Source organism: Gallus gallus, unplaced genomic scaffold (assembly GCF_016699485.2).
Source record: "Gallus gallus isolate bGalGal1 unplaced genomic scaffold, bGalGal1.mat.broiler.GRCg7b scaffold_95, whole genome shotgun sequence".
Lineage (NCBI taxonomy): Eukaryota > Metazoa > Chordata > Aves > Galliformes > Phasianidae > Gallus > Gallus gallus.
The window spans coordinates 804-18,429 of record NW_024096047.1 but is presented as its reverse complement, the minus strand read 5'-3'; the positions used below and the strand labels follow the sequence as shown (position 1 = coordinate 18,429).

The following is a 17,626-nucleotide window of genomic DNA, read 5'->3' as shown; positions in this document are numbered from 1 at the left end:
CTATACTGAGCCCCATAGCACTGCATTCAGCCCCACAGCACTGAGCCCCACAGCACTCCATTGAGCCCCACAGCCCTCCATTGAGCCCCACAGCCCTCCATTGAGCCCCACTGTATTGAGCCCCACAGCACTGCACGGAGCCCCACAGCTCCGTGCTGAGCCCCCCGCCCCCCTCAGCCCCACCCCCCGGAGAGCAGCGCCAGCGCCCTGCACCTCAGCACCCCCCCCAACCACTGCATCACCCCGCACGGCCCCCTCCCCTCCCGCCCCCCCTCCCACCCCCCCCACCCCCCGACGTAACCCCACGCCCTCCTCATCCCGTCCGGCCCCACGCGGTGGGCGCTGAGCAAAACCCCCCCGTAACAACACGGGTCGTCGGGGAAGCGCGCCCCCCCCCCCATCCTTTCCACGTGCCGGGGGGGCGATCCCGGCCCGGTGGGCGCACAGCCCCACGAAGACGTCCTCGGGGGTCACTTTCGGGGTGCGGGGGGCGGCGTCGAGCACGAGCCGCACCGCCCCCATCGACAGAGCGTAAGCGCTGCCGCTGCAATAGGGGGGGAACGACGGCTCGGGGTACAGCGCCTCCGGCACGTGGTGGCGGCCGCGGGGGTCCCTGCGGGGTCTCACCCCGTCGTGGACCCTCCCCATGTAATAGATGGGGGGCGGAGCGGGGGGGCCCCGCAGGTGGGCCACGAGGGCCGGCGTGTGCACGAACGTATCGTCGTCCGCTTTGAGGACGAAGGAGGCGGCCGAGCAGAAGCGCAGCGCCCAGCCGAGGAGGAGCAGCGTCTTCTGGCTCAGCGTGGAGTACGAGTCGCGGAACGAGCCCTGCACGACGTCTCCGTAGCGCCGCCACTCCGCACGCAGCGACCGCGACCAAACGCCGCCGCCGCCGCCGCCGTCGTCGTCGTCCTCCGCCGGGGGGGCGGCGGTTGTGGGGTCCGGGGGGGGGTCGGCGTCTATGGGGTCGGATATGGGGGCGGCGTCTATGGGGTCGGGGGGGGGGGTCGGATGTGGGGTCGGAAATGGGGTTGGCTTTGGGGTCGGAAATGGGGTTGGCTTTGGGGTCGCATGTGGGGTCGGCTCGGGGGTTGGCTTTGGGGTCGGATATGGGGGCGGCGTCTATGGGGTCGGGTGGGGGGTCGGATATGGGGGCGGCGTCTATGGGGTCGGGTGGGGGGTCGGATATGGGGTTGGCTTTGGGGTCGGGTGGGGGTGCGGCTGTGGGGTCGGGTGGGGGGTGGGCGTCTATGGGGTCGGGTGGGGGGTCGGATATGGGGTTGGCTTTGGGGTCGGGTGGGGGGTCGGATATGGGGTTGGCTTTGGGGTCGGGTGGGGGTGCGGCTTTGGGGTCGGAAATGGGGTTGGCTTTGGGGTCGGGTGGGGGTGCGGCTGTGGGGTTGGATATGGGGGCGGCGTCTATGGGGTCGGGTGGGGGGTCGGATATGGGGTCGGATATGGGCTCGGCGTCTATGGGGTCGGGTGGGGGGTCGGATATGGGGTTGGCTTTGGGGTCGGGTGGGGGGGTCGGCTCGGGGGTCGGGGTCTATGGGGTTGGCTTTGGGGTCGGCCTCTATGGGGTCGGCTGGGAGATCGGCTATGGGGTCGGGTGGGGGGTCGGAGTCTATGGGGTCGGCTGGGAGGTCGGAGTCTATGGGGTTGGGTGGGGGGTCGGCGTCTATGGGGTCCTCTTTGGGGTTGGCTTTGGGGTCGGCATCTATGGGGTCGGCTGGCGGGTTGGCTCGGGGGTCATCTATGGGGTCGGCCGGGGGGTCATAGCGCTGGGGCCGGTACTGTGTGGGGTGGTGTATGGGGTCATAGGGAGGGGGATGGTCCTGTGTGGGGTGGTGTATGGGGTGGTACATGGAGTGCTGTATGGCCCCATAGCGCTGGGTCCGCTCCTGTATGGGGTCATAGGGAGGGGGATGGTCCCGTATGGAGTGCTGTATGGGGTCCTCTATGGGGTCATAGCGCTGGGGCCGGTCCTGTATGGCCCCATAGTGCTGCGTCCGGTCCTGTATGGGGTCCTGCATGGCCCTATAGCGCTGTGTCCGGCCCTGTATGGGGTCATAGCGCTGGGTCCGGTCCTCTATGGGGTCCTGTATGGGGTCCTGTATGGTCCTATAGTGCTGGGTCCGGTTCTTCATGGGGTCCTGTATGGGGTCCTGCATGGCCCTATAGGGCTGGGTCCGGTCCTGCGGTGCTGCCCCATAGGGGTGGGCTTTGTCCTGTATGGGGTCCTGTGGCTCTGCCCCATAGGGGTGGGCTTTGTCCCGTATGGGGTCCTGTGGCTCTGCCCCATAGCTCTGGGTCTGCTCCTGCTCTATGGGGTCCTGGGGGGCAGAGGGACGTGTGGGGTCAGCACATCCCCACGAGCCTTTGGGGTCCCTCTGACCCCCCCCACACTCCCCACCCTATAACGCCCCCCTTACCCCAATAGGGACCCCCCCCCATGCACCCCCCCACCCCTATATCCCCCCCCTTTCCCAAATAGGGACCTCCCCACCCCATATCCCCTCCCTTACCCCAATAGGGACCACCCCAGCACCCCTCCCCTACCCCAAAAAGGACCCCCCCACCCCAATAGGGACCCTCCCCATCCCTATATCCCCCCCCTCTTACCCCATATCCCCCCCTCACCCCATATCCCCCCCCCACCCCATTACCCCCCCTCACCCCATATCCCCCCCCTCACCCCATATCCCCCCCCCATTACCCCCCCTTACCCCATATCCCCCTCACCCCATATCCCCCCCCCTCCATCCCCCCCCTCACCCCATATCCCCCTCACCCCATATCCCCCCCCTCACCCCATATCCCCCCCCCCACCTCATTACCCCCTCCCCCCCATTCCCCCCCCCCATTACCCCCCCCCATTACCCCCCCTGACCCCATATCCCCTCCACCCCATTACCCCCCCCTTACCCCATATCCTCCCCATCTATCCCCCCCTTACCCCATATCCCCCCCCCTCACCCCATATCCCCCCCCTCTTTAACCTCCCCCCCCCTCACCCCATATCCCCCCCCCACCCCATTACCCCCTCCCCCCCATTCCCCCCCCTCACCCCATATCCCCCCCCACCCCCTTCCCCCCCCACCCCATATCCCCCCCCCCCTCCATCCCCCCCCCATTCCCCCCCCTCACCCCATATCCCCCCCACCCCATATCCCCCCCCTTACCCCAATACCCCCCCCCACCCCATATCCCCCCCCTTACCCCATATCCCCCCCCTTTAACCCCCCCCTTACCCCATATCCCCCCCCTTTAACCCCCCCCTTACCCCATATCCCCCCCCCCACCCCATTACCCCCCCCCCATCCCCCCCCCTCACCCCATCGGGGACCCCGAAGCCGAAGACGGTGCGGCTGTGTGGGGGTCGCGGCGCCCCCCATGTGCTGCGGATGGCGCTGCGGCGCTCCGCGTGGTGGGGGCTGCTGGGCACGAGGAGCAGCACCAGGGGGGGGGGGGCGACGAGCAGGGGGGGGGGGACAGCAGCAAACGCACCCCCGAAACCTCCCCTAAACCTTCGCCTGCAAAACCGCCCGCGGCCTTTGCATCCCTTGCATGCATTGCATCCTTTGCATGCTTTGCACCACCCCCGTCCTTTGCATCCCTTGCATGCATTGCATCTTTTGCAGGCATTGCACCGCCCGCGTCCTTTGCAGGCATTGCACCGCCTGCGCCCTTTGCATCCTTTGCATGCATTGCACCACCTGTGCCCTTTGCATCCCTTGCATGCATTGCATCCTTTGCATGCTTTGCACTGCCCCCGTCTTTTGCATCCTTTGCATGCTTTGCACCGCCCGCGTCCTTTGCATCCTTTGCACCGCCTGCATCCTTTGCATGCTTTGCATCCTTTGCATGCTTTGCACCGCCCGCATCCTTTGCATCCTTTGCACCGCCCGCATCCTTTGCATCCTTTGCACTGCCTGCGCCCTTTGCATCCTTTGCATCCTTTGCACCGCCCGCATCCTTTGCATCCTTTGCACCGCCTGCATCCTTTGCATGCTTTGCATGCTTTGCATCCTTTGCACCGCCCGCGTCCTTTGCATCCTTTGCATGCTTTGCAGGCATTGCACTGCCCGCGTCCTTTGCATCCTCTGCAGGCATTGCACCGCCCGCGTCCTTTGCATCCCTTGCATGCATTGCATCCCTTGCATGCATTGCATCCCTTGCATGCATTGCATCCCTTGCATGCATTGCATCCTTTGCACCGCCTGCATCCTTTGCATCCTTTGCACCGCCCGCATCCTTTGCATCCTTTGCATGCACTGCACCACCTGCACCCCCTGCAGGCATTGCACCGCCCGCATCCTTTGCATGCTTTGCAGGCATTGCACCGCCCGCGTCCTTTGCATGCTTTGCATCCTTTGCAGGCATTGCACTGCCTGCGCCCTTTGCATCCTTTGCACCACCCGCATCCTTTGCATCCCTTGCATGCATTGCATCCTTTGCAGGCATTGCACCGCCCGCGTCCTTTGCATCCCTTGCGTGCATTGCATCCTTTGCATGCTTTGCACTGCCCCCGTCCTTTGCATCCTTTGCAGGCATTGCACCGCCCACATCCTTTGCATGCATTGCAATGCTTGCACCCTGTGCATCCTTTGAATGCATTGCACCACCCGCATCCTTTGCATGCATTGCACCGCCCACATCCTTTGCATGCATTGCAATGCTTGCGCTGCCTGCATCCTTTGCATCCTTTGCATGCATTGCAATGCTTGCGCTGCCTGCATCCTTTGCATCCTTTGCATGCATTGCACCTCCTGCACTGTTTGCATCCTTTGCATGCATTGCACCACCTGCATCCCCTGCAGGCATTGCACCGCCCGCGTCCTTTGCATCCATTGCAATGCCTGCACCGCCTGTGTCCTTTGCATGCATTGCAACGCTTGCACGCCGTGCATCCTTTGCATGCACTGCACCGCCCTCATCGTTTGCATGCATTGCAATACTTGCACCGGCTGCATCCTTTGCATGCATTGCAACGCTTGCACCCCGTGCGTCCTTTGCATGCATTGCACCGGCTGCATCCTTTGCATGCATTGCAACGCTTGCACCCCGTGCGTCCTTTGCATGCATTGCACCGGCTGCATCCTTTGCATGCATTGCAATGCTTGCACCCCGTGCGTCCTTTGCATGCATTGCACCGGCTGCATCCTTTGCATGCATTGCAATGCTTGCACCGCCTACATCCTTTGCATGCACCGCAGCATCTACGCTATTTGCACGCACTGCAACGCCTGCATGCATTGCACCCCCCGCACCGTTTGCAAGCATTGCACCGCCCTCACCAATAGCAGCAGCCGCACCGTTTGCATGCATTGCACCGCCCGCGCCCTTTGCCCGCACCGCACCGCCCGCAGCCCCCGCTGCAAAGCCCGCATCAGCCGCCCCCCCGTCCCCCCCCACCGCCCCCCGGCCCATCCCAGCGCCAGCAGCCCCAGCAGCGCCGCCGCCGCCCTCCGCCCCGCTCGCCGCAGCCGCAGCCGCAGCCATCGCCGCATCTCCGCCCGCAGAGCCGCGGGGAGCGCTCAGTGCGCATGCGTCGAGCGGGAGGGGAGCGGAGTGCGCATGCGCCGTGTGGGATGGGAGCGGAGTGCGCATGCGTCGAGCGGGAGGGGAGCGGACTGCGCATGCGCCGTGCGGGATGGGAGCGGAGTGCGCATGCGCCGTGTGGGGTGGGAGCGGAGTGCGCATGCGCCGTGTGGGATGGGAGAAGACTGCGCATGCGCCGTGCCGGAGGGGCGCGGAGTGCGCATGCACCGTGTGGAATGGGAGAAGACTGCGCATGCGCTGAGCCGGAAGGGAGCGGAGTGAGCATGCGCTGTGTGGGATGGGAAAGGAGTGTGCATGCGCCGTGCTGGCGGGGAGGGGAGTGCGCATGCGCAGCGTGGGGGGGGGGGTGAGGAGGAGTGCGCATGCGCTGTGCTGGAGGGGGGGGGGGGGGTGCGCATGCGCCGTGTGGATGGGAAAGGAGTGCGCATGCGCCATGGGGGAGGGGAGAGAAGTGCGCATGCGCCGCGCGGGAGGGGAGAGCGCATGCGTTGTGTGGGAAGGGGAGTGGAGTGTGCATGCTCTGTGTGAGGAGGGGAGTAGAGTGCGCATGCGCTGTGCTGAGTGGAGCGGAGTGCGCATGCGCTGTGTGAGGAGGGGAGGAGAGTGCGCATGAGTCGAGCGAGAGGGGAAAGGAGTGCGCATGCGCTTTGCTGGAGGGAAGGGGGGGAGTGCGCATGCGCCAGACGGAAGGTAGAGTAGTACGCGTGCGCTGTGCGGGGAGGAGCGGAAGTAAGCTAGTGCGCATGCGCTGGTGGGAAGAAGTGTGATGTGCGCATGCGCAGAGTGAGCGGGAGCGGGGGGCGGTCACGTGAGGGAAAGGGCGGGGTCAGCGTGGCGCTCAGTACGCATGCGTGGAATGAGAGGAGAGGTGGGGGAAGCTGGGCGTGGTCACGTGACGGGAAGTGGCGGGTCTGGGCGGTCACGTGAGAGGAAGAGGCGGGGCTTGAGGCGGTGAGGAGTACGCCGAGGTGGGGGAGGGGAATGGGGGCGGTTGGGGGGGGATGGGGGGCGGTTGGGGGTCCTGGGGGGGCGTTTGGGGGGCCATAGGGCCCAATGGGGGGGCTGGGGGAGGTCCTGGGTGGGTGAGGGGTGGATGTGGGGTCAGGGGGGACTTTGGAGGATGGGGGGGGGGGAGTGGGGGGCGGTTGGGGGGTGTGAGGGGGGCCTGGGGGGTGGGGGGCGGTTGGGGGTCCTGGGGGGGCGGTTGGGGGGGGGCCATATAGCCCAGTGGGGTCCTGGGGGGGGGGGGGATGGGGGCCACGGGGGGGCTATGGGGCCCAATGGGGGTCCTGAGGGGGGGGGAATGTGGGGTTGGGAGGACTGGGGGGGATGGGGGTGGTTAGGGGGTGGCATAGGGCCCAATGGGGGAGCTGGGGGGGGTGTGGGGAGGGGTCCTGGGGGGGGGATGTGGGGTTGGGAGGACTGGGGGTGATGGGGGGTGGTTGGGGGGGCCATAGGGCCCATTGGGGGTCCTGGGAGGGGGGGAATGTGGGGTTGGGGGGGCTGTGGGGGATGGGGGGCGGTTGGGGGGGCCATAGGGCCCAATGGGGGAGCTCGGGGGGGTCCTGGGGGGGATGGGGGGTGATTGGGGGGGGCCATGGGGCCCAATGGGGTTCCTGGTGGAGGGGGGAATGTGGGGTTGGGGGGGCTGTGGGGGATGGGGGGTGGTTGGGGGGGCCATAGGGCCCATTGGGGGTCCTGGGGGGGGGGGGGGGGGGGAATGTGGGGTTGGGGGGACTGGGGGAGATGGGGGGCGGTTGGGGGGGGCCATAGGGCCCAATGGGGGAGCTGGGGGGGGTCCTGGGGGGGATGGGGGGTGATTGGGGGATGGGGGGTGATTGGGGGAGCCATAGGGCCCAATGGGGGTCCTGGGGGGGGGGGGGGGGGAATGGGGGGTTGGGGGAGATGGGGGGTGGTTGGGGGGGCCATAGGGCCCAATGGGGGAGCTGGGGGGGGTCCTGGGGGGGATGGGGGGGCTGTTGGGGGGGCCATGGGGCCCAATGGGGTTCCTGGGGGAGGGGGGAATGTGGGATTGGGGGGGCTGTGGGGGATGGGGGTGGTTGGGAGGGCCATGGGGCCCAATGGGGGTCCTGGGGGGGGGGGGAAACGTGGGGTTGGGGGGGAGTGGGGGGGGGTGGGGGGTGGTTGGGGGGTCCATGGGGCCCTATGGGGGGAGCTGGGGGGGTGTGGGGAGGGGTCCTGGGGGGGGGGATGTGGGGTAGGGGGTGCTGTGGGGGTTGGAGGGCCATAGGGCCCAATGGGGGAGCTGGGGGGGGGGGTCCTGGGGGGGGGATGTGGGGGTCGGGTGGGATGTGGGGCGGTTGGGGGGGGCCATGGGGCCAAATGGGGGAGCCGGAGAGGGTCCTGGGGGGGGGGATGTGGGGGTCAGGGGCGATGGGGGGGATGGGGGGGCGGGTGGGGGGGCCATAGGGCCCAATGGGGTCCTGGGGGGGGGGGGGGAATGTGGGGTTGGGGGGGACATGGGGGGGATGGGGGGTGGTTGTGGGGGCCATAGGGCCCAATTGGGGAGCTGGGGGGGTCCTGGGGGGGGATGGGGGGGCGGTTGGGGGGGGGCCATGGGGGCCCAATGGGGGTCCCTGGGGATGGGGGAGGAGGGGGAATGTGGGGTTGGGGGGGACTGGTGGGGGGGATTGGGGTGGTTGGGGGGATCCATGGGGCCCAATGGGGGAGCTGGGGGGGGGTCCTGGGGGGGGGTGGGGGGACTGTGGGGGATGGGGCGGGCCATGGGGGGGGGGGGTGGGGGGGGGCATAGGGTCCAATGGGGGGAGCAGGGGGGGGTTCTTTGGGGGGGGGGGGGGGGGGGGGGGGGGGGGGGGATGTGGGTTTGGGGGGGGCGGCTGTGGGGGCCCAATGGGGGTCCGGAGGAGGTGGGGTGGGGGGGTGGGAATGTGGGGTCGGGGGGGCCATAGGGCCCAATTGGGGAGCTGGGGAGTGGTCCTGGGGGGGGGGATGTGGGGGTCCGTGGGGATGGGGGGTGGTTGGGGGGGGCCATAGGGCCCATTGGGGGGGTCCTGGGGGGGGGGGTGGAATGTGGGGTTGGGGGGACTGGGGAAGATGGGGGCCCCGGTTGGGGGGGCCATAGGGGCCCAATTGGGGAACTGGGGTGGTGTGGGGGAGGGGGTCCTGGGGGGGGGAGTGTGTGGGTGTCGGGGGGTGATGGGGGGTGGTTGGGGGGGGGGGCATAGGGCCCAATGGGGGAGCTGGGGGGGGGGGATGGGGGCCACGGGGGGGGGCCAATGGGGCCCAATAGGGGTCCTGGGGGGGGATGGGGGGTGGTTGGGGGGCCATAGGTCCCAATTGGGGACCTGGGGGAGGGGGAACGTGGGATTGGGGGGCGCTGGGGGGATGGGGGTGGTTGGGGGGGGCCATGGGGTCCAATGGGGGAGCTGGGGGGGGTCCTGGGGAGGGGGGATATGGGGTCGGGGGGGATGGGGGGGGTTGTGGGGGATGGGGGAGGGGTCGTTGAGGGCCCCCCCCCCCCCCCCCATTCGTTGTCAGAGCGATGGCGGAGCAGATCCAGAAGAAGCTGCAGGGGGAGCTGGAGAAGTACCAGCAGCTGCAGAAGGGTGGGGGGCAACGCGCCGGAAACCCCCCCACACACCCCATAACCCCCCCACAGACTCCATAACCCCCCCACACACCCCATAACCCCCCCACACACCCCATAACCCCCCCACACACCCCATAACCCCCGCACACACCCCATAACGCCCCCCAAACCCCCCCCAAATCTCCCCCATAACCCTCCCAACCCCCCCCCAAATTCCCCCTCCCATAAACCCCCCCCAAATCCCCCCTCCCCCATAAACCCCCCCCTTCGTGAACCCTCCCCCAAATCTCCCCCCATAACCTCCCCCAAAATCCCCCCATAACCTCTCCAAATCCCCCCCCATAAACGACCCCAAATTCCCCCCCCCAATAAACGACCCCAAATCCCCCCCCCATAACCTCTCCAAATCACCCCCCATAAACGACCCCAAATTCCCCCCCCCCTATAAATGACCCCAAATCCCCCCCCGAAAACCCCTCCCCTCAAATCCGCCCCTCACAAACCCTCCCCGTAGAACCCCCCCTTCGTGAACCCCCCCCAAATCCCCCCCCATAAACGACCCCAAATCCCCCTCCCAAATCTCCCCCCCTACAAACGACCCCAAATCCCCCCGCTATAAACGACCCCAAACCCCCCCCCCACAAACGACCCCAAATCCCCCCCCCCAAATCTCCTTCCCCATTAACGACCCCAAATTCCCCCCCCCCATAAACGACCCCCCCAAATCCCCCCCCATAAACGACCCCAAACTCCCCCCCCCATAAACGACCAAATCCCCACCCCCCCCCACAAACGACCCCAAATCCCCCCCCACAAACGACCCCAAATCCCCCACCCATAAACGACCCCAAATCCCCAAATCCCCCCCCCAATAAACGACCCCAAATCCCCCCCCCCAAATCCCCTTCCCCATAAACGACCCCAAACCCCCCCCATAAACGACCCCAAATCCCCCCCCCCAAATCTCCCCCCCTACAAACGACCCCAAATCCCCCCCCATAAACAACCCCAAATCCCTCCCCCTATAAACGACCCCAAATCCCCCCCCCATAAACGACCCCCAAATCCCCCCCCCCAAATCCCCTTCCCCATAAACGACCCCAAATCCCCCCCCCATAAACGACCCCAAATCCCCCCCCATAAACGACCCCAAATCCCCCCCCCAAATCTCCCCCCATACAAACGACCCCAAATCCCCCCCCATAAACGACCCCAAATCCCCCCGCAGACCTCAGCAAATCGGTGGCGGCGCGGCAGAAGTTGGAGGCTCAGCTGACGGAGAACAACATTGTCAAAGAGGTGGGGGCCCCCACCCCAAAAAAAAACCCCCAAAAAAACCCAAATCACCCCAAAAAAGACCCCCCCCCCCAAAGAAAAACCCTTTTAGGACCCCCCCACCCCCAAATCGTCTCAAGAACACCCCCAAAAACGGCCTAAAATCACCCAAAATCGCCCCCCCCCCCCCCCCCCCCAAAATGCCCCACTACCACTCCTTGGAAGTGACCCCAAAAGACCCCCCATAACCCCCCCAAAATGCCCCCAGACCCCCCCAAAACTGCCCCCAAACCCCCCAAACTGCCCCCAGACCCCCCAAAAGGCCCCCATAGTCCCCCAAAAGGCCCCCAACCCCCCAAAAGGCCCCCAAACCCCCCCAAAAGGCCCCATAACCCCCAAAAGGCCCCTATAACCCCCAAAAGGCCCCCAGCCCCCCCCAAAAAGGCCCCCATAACCCCCCAAAATACTCAGACCCTCCCAGGAGACCCCATAACCCCCCAAAATGCCCCCAGACCCCCCAAAAGGCCCCCATAACCCCCCAAAAGGCCCCCAAGGGCCCACAACCCCCAAAAATGCCCCCAAACCCCCCCAAAAGGCCCCCATAACCCCCCCAAATACCCCATAAGCCCCCAAAATGCCCCCAGACCCCCCAAAATGCCCCATTACCCCCCAAAATGCTCTCAAACCCCCCTAAAGGCCCCATAACCCCCCAGAAGACCCCCATAACTCCCCAGAATGCCCCCAGACCCCCCAAAAGGCCCCAAACGCCCCCAAAAGGCCCCATAACCCCCCAAAATGCCCCCAGACCCCCCAAAAGGCCCCCAAGCCCCCCTAAAAGGCCCCATAACCCCCTAAAATGCCCCCAGACCCCCCAGAAGGCCCCATAACCCCCCAAAAGGCCCCTAGACCCCCCAAAAGGCCCCATAACCCCCCAAAATGCCCCCAAAGCCCCTCAAAAGGCCCCATAACACCCTAAAACGCCCCCAGGCCTCCCCAAAAAGGCCCCATAACCCCCCAAAATACTCTCAGATCCCCCTAAAAGGCCCCATAACCCCCAGAAGGCCCTCATAACCCCCCAAAATACCCCCAAACCCCCTCAAAAGCCCCCAAAATGCCTCAAAAGGCCCCCAAAACCCCCCAAGAAGACATTTTGAGCCCCCCAAACCACCCCAGCACCCCCAAAAGCCATACCGAGACCCCCCCAAAGCACCCCAACACCCCCCAACACCCCCCAAAAAGACACTTTGAGACCCCAAAACCCCCCCAAGAAGACATTTTGAGCCCCCCAGACCACCCCAGCACCCCCAAAAGCCATACCGAGACCCCCCAAAGCCCCCCAAAGCCCCCCAACACCCCCCAAAAAGACATTTTGAGACCCCAAAGCCCCCCCAAGAAGACATTTTGAGGCCCCCAAACCACTCCAGCACCCCCAAAAGCCACACTGAGACCCCCCAAAGCACCCCAACACCCCCCAAGACCCCCCAAAAAGACACTTTGAGACCCCAAAACCCCCCCAAGAAGACATTTTGAGCCCCCCAAACCACCCCAGCACCCCCAAAAGCCATACCGAGACCCCCGAAAGCACCTCAACACCCCCCAAGACCCCCCAAAAAGACACTTTGAGACCCCAAAACCCCCCCAAGAAGACATTTTGAGCCCCCCAAACCTCCCCAGGACCCCCAAAAGCCGTACCGAGACCCCCCAAAGCACCCCAACACCCCCCAACCCCCCCAAAAAAGACATTTTGAGACCCCAAAACCCCCCCAAGAAGACATTTTGAGACCCCCAAGACCCCCTAAAAACCTTCAAGAAGACATTTTGAGGCCCCCAAACCACCCCAAGACCCCCAGAAGCCATCCCAAGACCCCCCCAAAGCACCTCAACACCCCCCAAGACCCCCCAAAAAGACACTTTGAGACCCCAAAACCCCCCCAAGAAGACATTTTGAGCCCCCCAGACCACCCCAGCACCCCCAAAAGCCATACCGAGACCCCCCAAAGCACCCCAACACCCCCCAAGACCCCCCAAAAAGATACTTTGGGACCCCAACCCCCCCTAAGAAGACATTTTGAGCCCCCCAAACCACCCCAAGACCCCCAGAAGCCATCCCAAGACCCCCCAAACCACCCCAACCCCCCCAAAAGCCACACTGAGACCCCCCAAACCACCCCAAAACCCCCCAAAAAGACATTTTGAGACCCCAAAACCCCCCCAAGAAGACATTTTGAGCCCCCCAGACCACCCCAGCACCCCCAGAAGCCATACCGAGACCCCCCAAGCCCCCCCAAGAAGACATTTTGAGCCCCCCAAACCGCCCCAGGACCCCCAAAAGCCGTACTGAGACCCCCTAGGCGCCCCCTAAGAAGGCATTTTGAGACCCCAAAACCCCCCCAAGAAGACATTTTGAGCCCCCCAAACCGCCCCAGGACCCCCAGAAGCCATCCCAAGATCCCCCAAAGCACCCCCCAAAAAGACATTTTGAGACCCCAAAACCCCCCCCAAGAAGACATTTTGAGCCCCCCAGACCACCCCAGCACCCCCAGAAGCCATACCAAGACCCCCCAACCCCCCCCCAAGAAGACATTTTGAGCCCCCCAAACCGCCCCAGGACCCCCAAAAGCCATACCAAGACCCCCCAGGCGCCCCCTAAGAAGACATTTTGAGCCCCCCAGACCACCCCAGCACCCCCAAAAGCCACACTGAGACCCCCCAAAGCACCCCAACACCCCCCAACCCCCCCAAAAAAGACATTTTGAGACCCCAAAACCCCCCCAAGAAGACATTTTGAGCCCCCCAAACCTCCCCAGGACCCCCAAAAGCCGTACCGAGACCCCCCAAAGCACCCCAACACCCCCCAACCCCCCCAAAAAAGACATTTTGAGACCCCAAAACCCCCCCAAGAAGACATTTTGAGACCCCCAAGACCCCCTAAAAACCTTCAAGAAGACATTTTGAGGCCCCCAAACCACCCCAAGACCCCCAGAAGCCATCCCAAGACCCCCCATGCACCTCAACACCCCCCAAGACCCCCCAAAAAGACACTTTGAGACCCCAAAACCCCCCCAAGAAGACATTTTGAGCCCCCCAGACCACCCCAGCACCCCCAAAAGCCATACCGAGACCCCCCAAAGCACCCCAACACCCCCCAAGACCCCCCAAAAAGATACTTTGGGACCCCAACCCCCCCTAAGAAGACATTTTGATCCCCCCAAACCACCCCAAGACCCCCAGAAGCCATCCCAAGACCCCCCAAACCACCCCAACCCCCCCAAAAGCCACACTGAGACCCCCCAAACCACCCCAAAACCCCCCAAAAAGACATTTTGAGACCCCAAAACCCCCCCAAGAAGACATTTTGAGCCCCCCAGACCACCCCAGCACCCCCAGAAGCCATACCGAGACCCCCCAAGCCCCCCCAAGAAGACATTTTGAGCCCCCCAAACCGCCCCAGGACCCCCAAAAGCCGTACTGAGACTCCCTAGGCGCCCCCTAAGAAGGCATTTTGAGACCCCAAAACCCCCCCAAGAAGACATTTTGAGCCCCCCAAACCGCCCCAGGACCCCCAGAAGCCATCCCAAGATCCCCCAAAGCACCCCCCAAAAAGACATTTTGAGACCCCAAAACCCCCCCCAAGAAGACATTTTGAGCCCCCCAGACCACCCCAGCACCCCCAGAAGCCATACCAAGACCCCCCAACCCCCCCCAAGAAGACATTTTGAGCCCCCCAAACCGCCCCAGGACCCCCAAAAGCCATACCAAGACCCCCCAGGCGCCCCCTAAGAAGACATTTTGAGCCCCCCAGACCACCCCAGCACCCCCAAAAGCCACACTGAGACCCCCCAAAGCACCCCAACACCCCCCAACCCCCCCAAAAAAGACATTTTGAGACCCCAAAACCCCCCCAAGAAGACATTTTGAGCCCCCCAAACCACCCCAGCACCCCCAAAAGCCACACTGAGACCCCCCAAAGCACCCCAACACCCCCCAACCCCCCCAAAAAAGACATTTTGAGACCCCAAAACCCCCCCAAGAAGACATTTTGAGCCCCCCAAACCACCCCAGCACCCCCAAAAGCCATACCGAGACCCCCCAAAGCACCTCAACACCCCCCAAGACCCCCCAAAAAGACACTTTGAGACCCCAAAACCCCCCCAAGAAGACATTTTGAGGCCCCCAAACCACCCCCAGCACCCCCAAAAACCATACTGAGACCCCCCAGCCCCCCCAAGAAGACATTTTGAGGCCCCCAGACCACCCCAGCACCCCCAAAAGCCATACCGAGACCCCCCAAAGCACCTCAACACCCCCCAAGACCCCCCAAAAAGTCACTTTGAGACCCCAAAACCCCCCCAAGAAGACATTTTGAGCCCCCCAAACCACCCCAGCACCCCCAGAAGCCATCCCGAGACCCCCCAAACCCCCCCCAAGAAGACATTTTGAGCCCCCCAAACCACCCCAAGACCCCCAGAAGCCATCCCAAGACCCCCCAAACCACCCCAACCCCCCCAAAAGCCACACTGAGACCCCCCAAACCACCCCAACACCCCCCAAAAAGACATTTTGAGACCCCAAAACCCCCCCAAGAAGACATTTTGAGCCCCCCAGACCACCCCAGCACCCCCAAAAGCCATACCGAGACCACCCAACCCCCCCAAAAGAGACATTTTGAGACCCCAAAACCCCCCCAAGAAGACATTTTGAGGCCCCCAAACCACCCCAGCACCCCCAAAAGCCATACCGAGACCCCCCAGCCCCCCCAAGAAGACATTTTGAGGCCCCCAAACCACCCCAAGACCCCCAGAAGCCATACCGAGACCCCCCAAACCCCCCCAAGAAGGTATTTGAGGCCCCAAACCACCTCAGCACCCCCAAAACCCACACTGAGACCCCCCAAACCACCCCAACACCTTCCAACCCCCCCCAAAAAGACATTTTGAGTCCCCCAAACCACCCCAAGACCCCCAGAAGCCATCCCAAGACCCCCCAAAGCACCCCAACACCCCCCAACCCCCCCCAAAAAGACATTTTGAGACCCCAAAACCCCCCCAAGAAGACATTTTGAGCCCCCCAAACCGCCCCAGGACCCCCAAAAGCCATACCAAAACCCCCCAAAGCACCCCAACACCCCCCAAGACCCCCCAAAAAGACACTTTGAGACCCCAAACCCCCCCAAGAAGACATTTTGAGGCCCCCAAACCACCCCAGCACCCCCAAAACCCATACCGAGACCCCTCAAACCCCCCCCAAGAAGACATTTTGAGACCCCCAAGACCCCCTAAAAACCCCCAAGAAGACATTTTGAGACCCCCAAACCACCCCAGGACCCCCCAAGACCCCCCAGAAAGACACTTTGAGACCCCCAAACCGCCCCAGGACCCCCAAAAGCCGTACTGAGACCCCCTAGGCGCCCTCTAAGAAGGCATTTCGAGGCCCCCAAACCACCCCAGCACCCCCAAAAGCCATACCGAGACCCCCCAAAGCACCCCAACACCCCCCAAGACCCCCCAAAAAGACACTTTGAGACCCCAAAACCCCCCCAAGAAGACATTTTGAGCCCCCCAGACCACCCCAGCACCCCCAAAAGCCATACCGAGACCCCCCAAAGCACCCCAACACCCCCCAAGACCCCCCACAAAGACACTTTGAGACCCCAAAACCCCCCCAAGAAGACATTTTGAGCCCCCCAGACCACCCCAGCACCCCCAAAAGCCATACCGAGACCCCCCAAAGCACCCCAAAACCCACCAAGACCCCCCAAAAAGATACTTTGGGACCCCAAACCCCCCCAAGAAGACATGTTGAGCCCCCCAAACCGCCCCAGGACCCCCAAAAGCCGTACTGAGACCCCCCAAAGCACCTCAACACCCCCCAAGACCCCCCAAAAAGACACTTTGAGACCCCAAAACCCCCCCAAGAAGACATTTTGAGGCCCCCAAACCACCCAAAGACCCCCTAGAAGCCATACCGAGACCCCCCAAACCACCCCAACACCCCCCAAAAAGACATTTTGAGACCCCAAAACCCCCCCAAGAAGACATTTTGAGCCCCCCAAACCGCCCCAGGACCCCCAAAAGCCATACCGAGACCCCCCAAACCCCCCTAAGAAGACATTTTGAGACCCCCAAGACCCCCTAAAAACCTTCAAGAAGACATTTTGAGGCCCCCAAACCACCCCAAGACCCCCAGAAGGCATCCTAAGACCCCCCAAAGCACCCCAACACCCCCCAAGACCCCCCAAAAAGTCACCTTGAGACCCCAAAACCCCCCCAAGAAGACATTCTGAGCCCCCCCGTTGCCCCCCCCCAGGAGCTGGAGCTGCTGGACGACACCAACACCATCTTCAAGCTGCTGGGCCCGGTGTTGGTGCGGCAGGACATGGAGGACGCCCGCGTCACCGTGGCCAAACGCCTGCAGTACATCACGGGCGAGATGTGGGTCCCGCAGCGACCCCTTTCATTAAGGGGGGGGGGGGGGATAAACACCCTAAATACGGTCCCATATCCCCCCCCGTTTCCATCCCGTTGCAGCAAACGCTACGAGCAGCAGATGCAGGAGATGGAGAAGAGGTCGGAGCAGCAGAGGGAGCTGCTGGCACGGCTGCAGCACGACTTCCAGAGGGCACAAAGCAAGGCGTGACCCCCCCCGGCCCCACACTTGGGGGTCCTGATGGACGGAGACCCCCCCCCCTCCCCAAAAAAGGTCCCCCCGGGACCACCCAATGAAAGCCCGGTGGATGCTCTGTGAATGGCGGAGAGTGGTTCTTCTCGGGGGGGGCTGTGGGGGAAATGGGGGTGGGGGACCCATTGGGGGAGACAGAAATCCCTGAGGGACCCCATGGAAGTCAATGGGACCCCATAAAACCCCATGGAACCCCATAAGATCCAATGGGACCCCATAAAATCCCCAAGGAACCCCATGGAAGCCAATGGAACCCCATGAGTTCAATGGAACCCCGTAAGATCCAATGGAACCCCATGGAAGCCAATGGGACCCCATAAAAACCCAAAGGAACCCCATGGAATCCAATGAAACCCTATAAGATCCAATGGAACCCCATGGAATCCAATGAAACCCCAAAAGATCCAATGGAACCCCATGAAATCAAATGGCACCCCATAAAATCCAATGGAAGCCCATGGAATCCCATGAAGACCCCAAGGAACCCCATCAAATCCCAAAGAAACCCCAAGAAATTGCACGGCACTCCGAGAAGTCCCT

At 63.7% G+C, this 17,626-nt stretch overlaps 2 protein-coding genes across 6 annotated transcripts; one reads left to right on the top strand and one right to left on the bottom strand.

Annotated features, from left to right (window-relative positions):
• Positions 1 to 173: 173 nt before the first annotated feature.
• LOC121108937 (histone-lysine N-methyltransferase 2D-like) lies at positions 174 to 5,430 on the bottom strand. Its single transcript, XM_040657272.1, is given in 9 exon segments — positions 174 to 419; positions 421 to 1,035; positions 1,118 to 1,221; positions 1,418 to 1,733; positions 1,770 to 2,333; positions 3,335 to 3,696; positions 4,228 to 4,325; positions 4,839 to 4,932; positions 5,298 to 5,430. Coding segments are annotated over 9 exon segments (2,532 nt in total).
• A 710-nt stretch (positions 5,431 to 6,140) lies between these two features.
• LOC107050614 (prefoldin subunit 6-like) lies at positions 6,141 to 17,153 on the top strand. Of its 5 annotated transcripts, none has more exons than XM_040657270.2 (5): positions 6,141 to 6,252; positions 9,082 to 9,149; positions 10,362 to 10,432; positions 16,715 to 16,839; positions 16,936 to 17,153. In XM_040657270.2, exons 1-5 carry the CDS (start codon positions 6,203 to 6,205, stop codon positions 17,042 to 17,044), a joined length of 423 nt encoding a protein of 140 aa, XP_040513204.2. In that variant the 5' UTR covers positions 6,141 to 6,202; the 3' UTR covers positions 17,045 to 17,153. The 5 variants fall into 5 exon arrangements, with proteins under 5 accessions (XP_040513204.2, XP_046762172.1, XP_040513203.2 ...); XM_040657269.2 differs by lacking the exon at positions 6,141 to 6,252 and adding an exon at positions 6,476 to 6,513; XM_040657271.2 differs by lacking the exon at positions 6,141 to 6,252 and adding an exon at positions 6,490 to 6,530.
• Positions 17,154 to 17,626: the final 473 nt, after the last annotated feature.

What these genes read in the sequence shown, in the direction of transcription:
- LOC107050614 (XM_046906216.1), top strand. Translation starts at nt 6,410, where the DNA reads ATGCGTGGAATGAGAGGAGAGGTGGGGGAAGCTGGGCGTGGTCACGTG. An exon ending in AAGAGGCGGGGCTTGAGGCG is followed by an intron (nt 6,514 to 10,361) that starts GTGAGGAGTACG and finishes ATCCCCCCGCAG; the next exon opens with ACCTCAGCAAATCGGTGGCG. An exon ending in CAGTACATCACGGGCGAGAT is followed by an intron (nt 16,840 to 16,935) that starts GTGGGTCCCGCA and finishes ATCCCGTTGCAG; the next exon opens with CAAACGCTACGAGCAGCAGA.